This window comes from Pimephales promelas, chromosome 12 (assembly GCF_988280905.1).
Source record: "Pimephales promelas chromosome 12, fPimPro1.hap1.1, whole genome shotgun sequence".
Taxonomy (NCBI): domain Eukaryota; kingdom Metazoa; phylum Chordata; class Actinopteri; order Cypriniformes; family Leuciscidae; genus Pimephales; species Pimephales promelas.
The window spans coordinates 13567333-13580641 of NC_142780.1; the positions used below are offsets into that span (position 1 = coordinate 13567333).

Here is a 13309-nt window from a genome sequence, read left to right on the forward strand (position 1 = left end):
TACTTCTAAAGTATTTATTAAGACTTAATACTTCATAATGTTATGTAGCATAATGCATATGTTCATTTCAACATTTACTAATACATTATTAAAATAAATAGTATCGGCCAATATTTTAATGGACCTGCACTAACATGAACTAAGAATGAACAGTTTGTATTTGTATTAAAGTTAACAAAGACTGTTAATGCATTATTAAATATTAACTAATTGTAAAGTGTTATTATTAGCCTATTGTTGTAAAGTGTTGGCAATTTCAGTTAAAATCTGCTTATAGTTGCCCTTTGATTGAATAGTAAAGTTTAAATGTGTTCACTTGTTTAGTTCAAAAGCTATAACATTTTAACTGAATCCACAATAATTCTAGCTTTTCAATAATTTAAGGGGGGTTTGAATAGGTGGATGAAATCAACAAACCCACTTCTATGGATCATTTTCATTATTCGATTTTTGATTAACAAATGGGTTATTGGGATATTACTTAAAATTCCCATTATGACAACTTGGCATGTTTTTTTAAAAGCACCATAGGCAAACAATGACATTATGTTTGTTAAGGGTGACCAACAGTCCTGTTTTCCCAGGACATGTCCTGTCCTGGCCATCCTAGCTGTTTTTTTTATAAAGTGATGAAAAAGTCCAGGTTTTCAAAAACTGCTGGGAAAGATCAGCTCTACAGCCAAATGTAGATGGGCAAACAAGGAGGATGAGGAAGGAAAACAGGAAAAAGAGGAAGAAAACTAAAGATATAAATATATTTTGTAAGTTATTTGTAAGTTTGTGAGAGCTATTTTTGTTCAAGATGGATGTATTTCTCTTAGTTACTTATTATTTATATATTTATTTTCTAATACAGAAAAGAAATTATTTCATTCATTATTTTTGAAACCTGTCATAATACAACATATTGAGTAACCTCTAAGAAGCCTATCTGAATTTGTGTCTTGTAATATAACAATTTTCAATCCATACAAAGGAGGCATAGCCTGAGTAAACTTCGAGTATCATTTGATTTGAGTATCTGTTTGCCGGGCCGAGTTTCCTGGTATTTGGTAATCAAAATATGGTTACCCTTTGTTCATTCTTAGCGAAGAAACAATTTTTTTTTTTTTTTGTATCTGTTTTGGAAACACACATACACAAGTCCACACGCGTACACACCCACACACAAGTTTCACAGCAGTCTCTTACAGTATGTGCGCTCGAGCCCCTCCGCAGTTACAGGTCGCGCGCTGCTCCATCATTACAGGAGCTCGTGACTGACCGGTTTCTCCTCGCGCAGTGACTGTCAACGCTCGAGCGGGTGGCGCCTCCCCTTTTCCTCTATATATGACCAGCCTCAACTCCTCCGCTGTCTTACACAGTGCGTTCACACTCGGAGAGGAGATGTGGTCAGGATAGAACTGCTCTTCTTTTCTTGCGTGCACTAAATTGCGTTTTTACGCGAAACCTCTTGTTGCGTCCCGCGCACGTTTGTTGTTTTCGTTCCCGTTTCTCGTTTAGCTTTTTGTGGTTTTATTTATTAAAATGAAGGCCAGCGCACCGGTTCGCCCTCACAAGGTTTCCTCTGGCTGCAGTCAGCTCCCCTTGCGTTATTTGACGGAGCGCAGCCGATGCAAAATGGAAGAGGAGGATCTTTTCTGTCTGCAGTACGACATGAACGACTGCTACAGCCGACTCAAGCGCCTGGTGCCCACTATTCCGCAGGATAAGAAAGTCAGTAAAGTGGAGATCCTCCAGCATGTCATTGACTATATCCTGGACCTGCAGCTGGCGTTGGAGACGCACCCGTCTCTCCTAAAACAGACGAGCCCACCCGCCTCCACACGGACCCCTCTCACACAGATCAACACAGAGCAGGTAAGCAGCACCCGAAACATTCACTTAAAGACTGTGCTGATAATGCTAATAAAGGTGTAATAAAGGCACTGATAAAGGCTCGGAACGCACGGAAGTGAGTGTTTCTAACTGCACCAAAACACATGAGATGCTGTAGACCAGACTGCTGGAGGCCTGTGTTTCCTTGTTCTTTGCCAAAATGTTCAAACAATTGAATGCCTTCTTAGTGTTCAGTGATCTATCTAATCTTGTTTATAGCCTTCATGTCAAATATAGAGATATGTATGCAACAGTACAATAGTATTACATCTAAATCTTTGCTTGTGTGTGTAAATATATGATAAATGATCTCCTCTGATCATTATAATTTCATGTGACTCCATGTACAATTGCTTACTGATGGTTATTGTGGCCCTCATGTCACCTCACCATTATCCGCAGTAAGAATGAATGCACCTGTTTCCTTTGCTTTCAGAGGACGACGGGTGTCAATAAGGAGGACTCGATTTTGTGTCGCTGAAATGTTGCACGCCGGTGAGTACATAAAAGTTCAATATGAAATATTCTCAAAGGGCTCATTTCACGTCTCATGTGTGCTTACGTATAATAAATCTTCCAATACACTGGGGAATTCTCACTGGGTCTAAAGAAAATTCGTAGTCCTGTAATTGGTTTTCATGAATATATATACCGTATAGTGATGATTTCCCATCACTGTCGCACATTCCTTTGCTTTCAAATCACGACACCTGAATTTACACTAATTATATCATTACCATATTTTTTTTTTTGTTGTTGTTGTCAAAACATTTCCACATTTTTGTTGCTAAATCAATTGCTATTTTGCCACTTTCTTTTTTGATGCAACAAAGCGCCTGCATTAAAACACACCAAGCGTTTTAATCGTCCCGCATTAAGACAATTTCAGACAAGCTTGGACACATGAATGCAGCAGCGGGAACAGCCACAAAAATGCTTTTCATTTCCCAGAATCCACAGCTAAAGAACAGGGCTGAACTGTCAGGATAATTGGGTAATAGACTTCTAATGCAGCTGCAATGGCCATTATTAATAGTCATGACTGTAAAAACCTCATAGATGCGAGTTATTACCATAATATTCCTGTTAGTATGAATGCTGTTTTTTGTGACAGTCTATCCGGACCGTGTAACTCTGGCTCCAGCTGTACGTTACGCAATATCTGTCCATCTTGTGGTGGTCTTGCTAACAGGGGGGTTTGTTGGTAGCTTCAGACTGAAGCGTCAAGGACGTTTGGCCCGCAGCTGTGTGTTGGAGCGGGTGCATATGTGTGTGTGAGGTTAGCGGTCCGGGCCCCGTGTAGCACTGCGCTTGTTGTTTGACCTGGTTTGTTTTGGGTTGTTGATCAAGCATGCCCTCTGTTTTGTCGGTGGCGCCAGTCAGTCTGGAGCACACAGTTCACACACCCCTTCTATTCATTCCTCTCTCACAGGTGTGCACTGAACCCATCCAAAGCCAAGCCCAGCTTCACCAGGGAATCCAACACACACCAGGCCCAATCGCAGGGGAGCAGCACTGAAACTAATAGCTACTAAATCATAATATGTAAACATTTTAACGTCAGCTGTCAAAGATGCGGTGAAGCCAGCCAGATTTCTCTCTCAGGAGGGGGGAAATGCTGAATTTGGACAGAGAGTCGCCCCCCCATCCCCTTCACATCACTGAAATTTTAATTTGAACAAGACACCTCAGATTGAAAAAAAAAGAGAAAACCTGCATCTAATTTTACTAAAACCATCAGACTGTAAAGCTTTATGACTCAAAATGAAAATGTAAACATCTGACATCTATCGTCAGGTGATTTGTGCTGAACAGGGATTTCCCTGCTGTTTAATATTGTAAAGAACTACGATAAGTGTTGACTTAAATAATGCTGTACATAACAACGAGGATGTTCTATAAATGTAAGTGTAAGAGAATATATGTTCAACCAGCTGATTGTAATTATTCGAAAATATTTTTTATCGAAAATGTTTGGTTCTGTAAATATTGTGTTTTCACATAAGTGTAGTGAATGATTACATGATGTTCTGCTAATAAAGGTCTCACATCATAAACGGATTCGCTTGTGCTCGCTTTTCTGTGCGTTAAATCAGCTGCGAGCGCAATTACTGAAGTCGTGCGTTAAGCTGTTATTGGATTCCTGTGGTAGAAACTGTTTCATTTAAATCAGTTAACTTCACTGCAGCGCTGCTTCGCTGAAGGCATGGGATATTATTATATTCCAATTTCTTGAATACATTATTTGAGATGAAAACATTTCTAAACAATAACTCACGCATAAGAGAAAGGCATTTACAAAACCCTGAAAAATGTTTTCAATTTTAGGAATGGAGACTGAGGGTGTTTACCATAAAGGTGGAAAATAATTTCATAGCATGCATAATGTGTGTGCAGAATATTGTCCTGTTCTACTATTATTCCACTCAAATTGCTGCTTTACGTGTGATCTTTTGAGAAAATTTAAATTCTAACTCAAATGTGCCTATTCAAGTTGGCCTTTTTTGCCAACGAAAAAATCTTTTTTAAATAGTTATACATTTTTTATTAAGAAACAAAGCAAATAAACAAATCAATAATAATGCCAAATCTTACTACAAACTTACAGTGCTCATCCTAGATAAAAAGAGAAAAATAATAATAAATAAATATCTTAAAAGAACAGAAGAATAATAAATTCAAAATAAATTAAATTAAAAGGGCAATTATTCAATAAGATTGTATAAAAAAGAAGCAAGTTTCTCAGCATTCTTGTTGTTAACCAAAAACAAAGAGTTATAATATTATATAATATAATATAAAATCAGTTATAAAATTCTCCAATGAGTAATGTTAGGAATCATCTTGTAAAAACGACATTTATGATTGAAATGTTTACTTAAGAATTACGTTGTTAATACCAAAATCATTGTAGTATTCTGCAATTGTTACGTTAGAGAGCTATTTCTTCCTGATCTTACACTCTTAGAAGAAATGGTTCTATTTAGAACCAAAAATGGTTCCATCCCCCGCTTCATATATGGAACTCCAAAATGGTTGGCCAAGTACGGAACCCCAGGGTTCTATATAGAACCCAAGTGTATAGAACCTTTTAGGGGTTCCAAAGACGTAGCGCTGATAGAACCTTTTAAGGTTCTATATAGAACCTTTTCTTCTAAGAGTGTGGTATTAAACAAGTTACATTAGTGTAACCCAATATATTTCGGTTAAATCAGTCATTTTAATATTCATTGTCAGTATTACATTTTGTGTTTTTTGTTTATTTATTATTTTTGTTTTTCACATTATAATTGTATTGTGTGACTTATTTTTAGATAAAATGTACTGCAAATGATTAAGTTTTTTTGTTGTTGTTGTTGTTTCTCAAAAAGGATAAATTATGATATTTTGTAAAGAGAAAACAGATGCCGTTTCAAATCTAGATTTGTAAAAAGGGGAAGGTAAATATAGCTTCTTCCTTCTCTTTTTTTTCTATATTCTTTTTCTTCTCTTTTGAACATGCTAAGATTTTGTTTTTATTAATTTTTTTGTTTAAATATGCTCTGTTATCAATGACCATGTTCTGAAGAGGAAAAGGAAATGAAAAGAAATAAAATTATTCATTCATTCATTCATTTTAAATAGCATTTTTTTATTTTATTGAGTTAAAATCAATGAATTCAGATGAAGCACATTTTTAGGTTACCTTTTTTCCCCCTCACTTTATGTGATTGCATTCAGTAACCGCAGTGGATAAAATAGATCATGTTTGAGAGAATGAAAAATGTCTTCAACATGACTGTCATTTATTTCGGCTTATTCTCTGTCCTGAATCTGGCGGTCTGTTGTTTGTTATTTCTTGCTTGCAAACAAAAAGATTCGATTTTTTTTCTTGCCCTGTATATTTTTTTATCAGACTTCACTTACAGTATGGCGGCCTTCATTGTTAGAACACAGGAATCCCCCAAAAATATGTGATAAATTGACAAAAATGTCATATATTATAATATATTCTAGCAGTAGAGATAAAATGATGTGACTATTTGTAAGTTTAGTAAAACTGCAATTGAAAAACAATACCAGCTCATCTTTTTATTTGTATATTCCAACCAGAGAAATGTATTATTTTTAATTATTGCATTGTTCAATGTTTATCTGTGGACTCGCCTGCAGTCTCTTCTCTGATTGTGCCCCCTAATGGACTGATGTATTCTAGAGTAGATTATGCAAAAAATAAAAACAATAAGACAGATGAACCAAATATGCAGATTCTGCAGGTTATTCTACGTTTTTATCTCACATTGTTTGCATAGTAAAATCAATTCCGCCAAAAGAAAACCCCAAGCGTTTTTGCACGGTTAGCAAATCCCCCTTTTCTCTCTTTATCCCTCTCAAGGTTAAAAACAACGGAGCCCGGAGATGTCCGTGGGATGCTGTAGATACCGTCTGCAGATATGCAGCGTCTCCCAGCATGCTCTGGGGGTCACAGCGTCACATGTTCTCAGATTCTCAGGTTTTGTGCTTCTCAGCTATTTTCAGCCTCGCCCAAATGAAAAACTCCAAAAGAGCAGGGGAATATGCTATACCGTGCACACTAATAGAGGCTCCTGAGGGCCCCTCATTCCCAGCAGGTACCAAACGCACCTGTGTTGCAGTTGCTACTGCAAACAAATTCAACTTACTGCAACGTTGTTCACACAATAGAAACAGGCACTCCTCACCGAGCTGTCAATCCTCACCGATTCTAGTCAATTAAACAGATTAATTCAATTAATATTCCAAAATATTTTTTGTGAAAACATCACAACATTGCTCGCTTCCTTTTTTTCCACTTAAACAGCAATCCTTTTTGATCGTTATATTGCTTTCCATCTGCAAGTGGGAAAGCGTGTTTGTGAGTCTGCATTACTCTGTTTGTTTGATTGGTGGCGTCTTGTCTGGCTCTAAGCAGTGAAGAGGGACTGTGGAAAATGATCACATCCTGTTTGATAAGAAAAGGCCTCTGTGTAGCGTTGGTCAAACTCAACAGAGCAGCAGTCAAACAAGGATCAGTGGTCTGGAAATGTTTTCGGCCAACAGTGTTATTATCAAAACAAGCAGCTTGGGCTGCTGTTGTAAAGTCGGGATTGTTTGAACAGGTGTGAGACAGTATGACATCGTGTGTGCGCGTGTGGGTAAATGTTTGTGTGTGCGCATCTGTCTTTTTCAAACTGTATTCAATCATAAAAGTCATCATTTGAAAAATAGCAAGCCAGTTTGGGCAGTAATAAATATAAGATCAATATCTTTAAGATTCTTTATGTAATTAACGTTCGGACACGCTCGACTCGATTGATGTTGCTCATGATCTTAAAAAAATATTACATCTAAAAGCTTAAAGGGACACTTTGAAACTATTTTTTTGATGTTTTTTAGCAATATGTAGGTGTCTTTGTTTCCACAGTATTTTCAATTTTGATATTTTTAGGTCAAACCGTTCTTGTCTGTCAGTCATATAATGCAGGTCTATGGTCACCACCTCAAAGAGCATGCACAGAGAAGTCCAAATTAAACATGATCTAATGACTCGTATGTACAGTAAGTACACATTGATGGCCTAAGACACGAAACAAGCAGTTTGTGTGAGAAAACGAACAGTATTTATATCGTTTTTACCTCTTGTAACCACTGCCACAAAGCGCCCACGCCCTCAGAGCACTTGGATGGTTACACAAGGTAAAAACGATATAAATACTGTTCGTTTTCTCACACAAACCGCTCGTTTCGTGTCTTAGGCCATCAATGTGTACTTACATTTACGAGTCATTAAATCATGTTTAATTTGGACTTCTCTGTGCATGTTCTTTGAGGTGGTGACCATAGACCTCCATTATATGACTGACAGACAAGAACGGTTTAACCTAAAAATATCAAAATTGAAACTACAGCGGAAACAAAGACACCTACATCTTGGATGCCCTTGAGGTAAACTAAAACATACCAAAAATTAATTTTCAAAGTGAACTATCCCTTTAAATGTTTTTTTTTTTTCCGAGAACGATCTATCTATTATTTTAAAGACATTAATACTTTTATTCAGCAAAGATGCATTCAATTATCATGAATAATGTTAAAAAAATATTTCTATTTCAAATCCTTAATGAATGACCTATGAATCCTCAAAAGTATTGTAAAAAAGGCAGCACAGTTGTTTTTAACATAAAATAATAATTATTTCTTGTGCATGAAATCAGAATGATTTCTAAAGGAGAACGCCATGATGAAAACTGAAGTGGCTGATAAAAAAAAAAACTAAGATTTGCCATCATTTTAAAATGTTTCCCTGAAATCACAATTTGTATATATGAAAGTGATTATTTTGTAATGTTCCATTATTTGCTTATTTTTAACATATAAAACAGACAATGACGCAAATATTGGAACTATTTACTAAAGCGGTTTAATAAGCATCTCAGCATACACACCCTGAAGAGAAGGAAAACGTCCAGAGCTCGCAAAGGCTGTAGACAGTTTGATAGAAATACTGCTGTTCTAAATGGCAAACAGAAATAATAAATATTAAAAGCATGTGTCCAAACTTTATTTGGTTGTAAATACACCATTATATCTACAGTATACATCAGTGCCTCCCATTTTGGGTACCCAATTTTACCTGCCATTTAAACAGTTAGCACCCCCATTTGCATTAAAGCAGCCCATCAAGACTAAAAAACGCAATTTAGTCCTATACGATTTTCCTCTCAACCATGAACATTTAGTCTTCATTTTATGGTCATCAAGGGGCTTGATTCCCTCTCCTCCAGCTTCCTTGACCCCCCACTGAGAGAAACGGACAGGGAGAGATGGAGTGAGGGAGCGAGGGAGCAGAACACGCCGGGTCCCGAACAGCACCTGATTACAGGCTAATAGCCTCGGAGTGATTGAACATCTCAGGCTTCTGGCTAATTGGTGCTATTTAAAGTAGCTATTAGCACACAATGGCAGTCACTCACTCATAAACAAAGACAAGATCTTGCCCCTGAAAATATGGCAAGATGGAAAGATGATTTACATTTGGAAAGATTAGAAACCGATTTACCAGCATTGAAGTAACTAACAAAAAGAAACAATACTATGTTTTTTTTAGGAGTGTGGTGGCTCAGCTACAGATATATAAATGCAGATCAATATCTTTCAGATTTATTTTAATACAATACATTTTAAATTGTAATTAAGTATTTATCGTCTCTGTGTTTTTGAATCAAAATCTTTAGTTCATTGCTCTAAAAAAAACAACAGTTATAAACATTGTTGGTTTAACCTAAAAAATGAAGTAACCTGGTTGCCTTAAAATTTTAAGTTCATTGAAATGGAAAAATTAAGTTAATACAATGAAGGAGATTGATTTAATCATCAGAAACTCAAAATATTATGTTATCTGAACTATATAAATTATTTAAGTTGATTTGATAAAAGAAAAAATGTTGTGATTGCAAATCATGAAAATATTTTTATACATTTATTTATTTATTTATTTTTAAACATTAATAATGTTTTATGAATTGACATTAATTGATATCGTTATTGGTTTTGTGGCAAATACACCTGACTGATGAAACACACACACACACACACGGTATAGTGTAAACAAAGTAAACTACATTTAAAAAAAAAAAATCATAAATAAAACATAATTGCTAAATTCAAATGTAGTACCATATACTACACGTTTTATTTGCAGCAATGAGTGCATGCAATGAAAATAATTTTAATAATAATAAAAAATTATTTTAAACAAAATGATCAAATATTCAAAAAAAAAAAACAATATAAGGCTGGTATATTTAAATTGAATACAAATTTCGTATATTAACAATGCATTACTGTTCTCAGGTCAACGTCTGACATTAGTGTTGAAAAATAGTTTTTGGATTGAGTCAGTGTTCAAGCGTATTATTTACGGTCTGTGAGGTTGAGATGTGGTTGGTCATTATTAGTTTGAGAGGTGCTTCTCAAAAGCCTCTCATTTCATTCAGGACAAGTATGAGTTTTTATAAATAAATATAGATATTGATATTGAATCTAAGTCATTATGCAGCAGCATATGGAAGCACTCTGAGGGCTTGCGTGTCTGATTGTAAGTAAAATAGGTCTATGCAGTGAGCGTGTTTCTTTCAGCCGCCAAAACACCCCATTTATTCAAAATCAATGTTTCTTATTGTGCCAGGCAGCAGAATAATCATACAGGAGAGAAGAAAGAAAATGAAGAGAGAAAATAGGGGGACAAATGATTAGAAGCAAGAAGGAAAAAGTCAAATAGAAAAGAGTGGGGAGCGAAGTATGAAAGAGAAAGTAATGAAAGAGAAAAGGCTCGGGTAGATTCATTGCCAACGTTCAGGTCCTGAGAGACGGAGAATGAATTACAGAAATGAGCCTTGTAAACCATGCCAGGGCCTTTGCCTCTCATTCAAATGACTCCTCCCCCCATTCACCCTTATATCCCTGGAGAACGAGTGATTAGAGAGGAGGGTGAGGGATCTGGATCACTGCTGTCAGGAAGGGACGCCAGCCGTGCTAGAGGAACACGACCCTGAGGTGGAATGATCACACGGGCAATAGGTCACAGCAAATGCCGGTGCAGGGTGCCAGGGCCACATCCACAGGTTTCCTGGCACACAGACACTTGGCACCATGTTCATACGCCCGCTGATTACGCTTGACATGAAATGGCTGAACCACTTGTGGTTCTGTGAGATAGATTTTTTTTTTTTTTTTTTTGTCTCAGGGTGTTCTTTCTGTGAACTGAAAGTCATAAACTGTAACGTACGGACAGAGACGGTCGGATCCATGTGCAGCACTTTATTAAAACAGGCAGACATGAAAACTAGCAAACACTTAAACAAAGGGGCAATCCGGAAACTCGTGGTCTAAACAGGCAATGGTCGAGGCAGGCAGCACAGGTTCGAGAGCAGTCCAGGAAACAGGCAAGGGTCAAGAGTCCAGGGAAACACGGAGACACAGAACAGGGAATAACGCTCGGAATTGTACGCTTACAGGGTAACAAGACTTCGCAAGGGACACAGGGAAAACTCAGGCTTAAATAAGGAACTCAATAACCAATGATGAAACACAGCTGAACATAATGAAACACAAAGAGTCCAGGGGAAACAAACATGGGGAGAGGGTGCCCTCTAGTGGCTCTCGAGGGCACCACGGCTGCTGATCGTCACATAACCCCCCCTCTAAGGAGCGGCTTCCAGACGCTCCTAAGAGCTCCGGGGGGAGGTCAACGGGGGCTGGGATGGAGGGCCAGGCCCATGGAGAGGCAGGAGGCCAGGCACATGGAGAGGCCTGGGGCCGTGGAGCGTGGGTGACCAGGAAGGAGCAGGACGTGATGGCGGCCAGGGCAGAGCAGACACAGGCGAGGTCCATGACAGCCTCGCCTCCATGGCCCTCACGGACTCAGAGGTCCATGTCAGGATCACCTCCATGGCCCCCACAGAGTACCTACTGCCCCCCCCAAAAAAATACTTGGGGAAATTCACGGGAGGAGCCTCTGGGTGGTGAACTGGTACAGAAAAGGCCTCCCGGAGCTTGAAGGGTGCAGGCAGAGCGAGGCGCAGAGGCGGGGCCGGCAGAGCGAGGCGAAGAGGCGGGACCGGCAGGGCGAGGCGCAGAGGCGGGGCCGGCAGGGCGAGGCGCAGAGGCGGGGCCGGCAGGGCGAGGCGCAGAGGCGGGGCCGGCAGGGCGAGGCGCAGAGGCGGGGCCGGCAGGGCGAGGCGCAAAGGCGGGGCCGGCAGGGCGAGGCGCAGAGGCGGGGCCGGCAGAGCGAGGCGCAGAGGCGGAGCCGGCAGAGCGAGGCGCAGAGGCGGGGCCGGCAGGGCGAGGAGTCTGGGCACGCTCACCGGGGCCTGGCGAACCAAACGAGTCCTCCTTCTCCTCCTGCGGCGGCGCGTCACAGGGCTAGACACACTCGCTGGGCTGGACAACTCACTCACTTGAAGAGGAGATGCAGCGCTCACCTGAAGAGGAGATGCAGCGCTCACCTGAAGAGGAGATGCAGCGCTCACCTGAAGAGGAGATGCAGCGCTCACCTGAAGAGGAGATGCAGCGCTCACCTGAAGAGGAGATGCAGCGCTCACCTGAAGAGGAGATGCAGCGCTCACCTGAAGAGGAGATGCAGCGCTCACCTGAAGAGGAGATTCAGCGCTCACTTGAAGAGGAGATGCAGCGCTCACCTGAAGAGGAGATTCAATTACTTGAACTGAAGACTCACTGGACAGACTAAATTCAACACTGGACACACTTGATTCACTCGGCTCAGCACTTGACTCACTTGACTCGGCACTCGATTCACTCAGCTCGCTATTTGACTCACTTGATTCACTCAGCTCGGCACTTGACTCACTCGAGTCGGCTGACACGCGCTCAAACTCCGGTTCGACCCGCGACACCTCCGCTGTTTTAGGAACAGCACTTTTAACAGGGCCAGTGCGGGATACGGGCTCGAGGGGTCCGACATGATGAGTGGTTTTGGCAGGAACGATATGCTTAGAAGCTCCTCTGACGGTCCTTAAGGGAGGATCAAACAGTTTAGCGAGCTGAGGCTTATGCGGCGTGCGGAGTGAGTGAGAGAAATCCGCCGCATACGAAACTCCCCGGCGCAGGGAAAAGAGCAGTTCCTCGAGACCCTCCTTTTCTGCGGGGAGTTCAAAAGCCTTTCTGAACAGGGCGGTAAACACGTCGAAAGGAGGAAACGACATCCGACCTGGTTCCCAAAACGTGCCTGCCCACTCCAGAGCCTTTCCAGTCAACAGTGAGCAGATGAAAGAAACGCGGTCGGTATCCGAGGCGTATAACTGGGGCCGATGACTCATGTACCAGCTGCACTGCTGCAGAAATCCTTCACACGCTTCAGGTGAGCCATTAAACTTCTCGGGAAACGGCGTACTGGAATTACTGCATGCGGTACTCACACAGGGTTGCGGTGGAACAGGTGCAGCGGGGGTTTGGGCTTGATTAGCCGCTGTGCTTGAGCTCTGCGGAGACCATGATTGCACGGAGCTAGCTAGTTCCTCGAGGAGAGAAGTTAGTCTCGCCAGCTAAGAACTATGAGAGGCTAGCATTGAAGAGTGGGTCTTGACCACGGCGGATAGATGCAGAAAGTCTGCTGGATCCTCGTTTGGCGAAGTCTTCTGTAACGTACGGACAGAGACGGTCGGATCCATGTGCAGCACTTTATTAAAACAGGCAGACATGAAAACTAGCAAACACTTAAACAAAGGGGCAATCCGGAAACTCGTGGTCTAAACAGGCAATGGTAGAGGCAGGCAGCACAGGTTCGAGAGCAGTCCAGGAGACAGGCAAGGGTCAAGAGTCCAGGGAAACACGGAGACACAGAACAGGGAATAACGCTCGGAATTGTACGCTTACAGGGTAACAAGACTTCGCAAGGGACACAGGGAAAACTCAG

General features: G+C 40.6%; 1 protein-coding gene across 1 annotated transcript; it reads left to right on the forward strand.

Annotated features, from left to right (window-relative positions):
- The first annotated feature begins 1370 nt into the window (after positions 1-1370).
- Positions 1371-3939, forward strand: id4 (inhibitor of DNA binding 4). The gene is made up of 3 exons (XM_039694449.2): positions 1371-1860; positions 2315-2373; positions 3311-3939. Exons 1-2 carry the CDS (start codon positions 1528-1530, stop codon positions 2357-2359), a joined length of 378 nt encoding a protein of 125 aa, XP_039550383.1. The 5' UTR covers positions 1371-1527; the 3' UTR covers positions 2360-2373; positions 3311-3939.
- The last annotated feature ends 9370 nt before the right edge of the window (positions 3940-13309 follow it).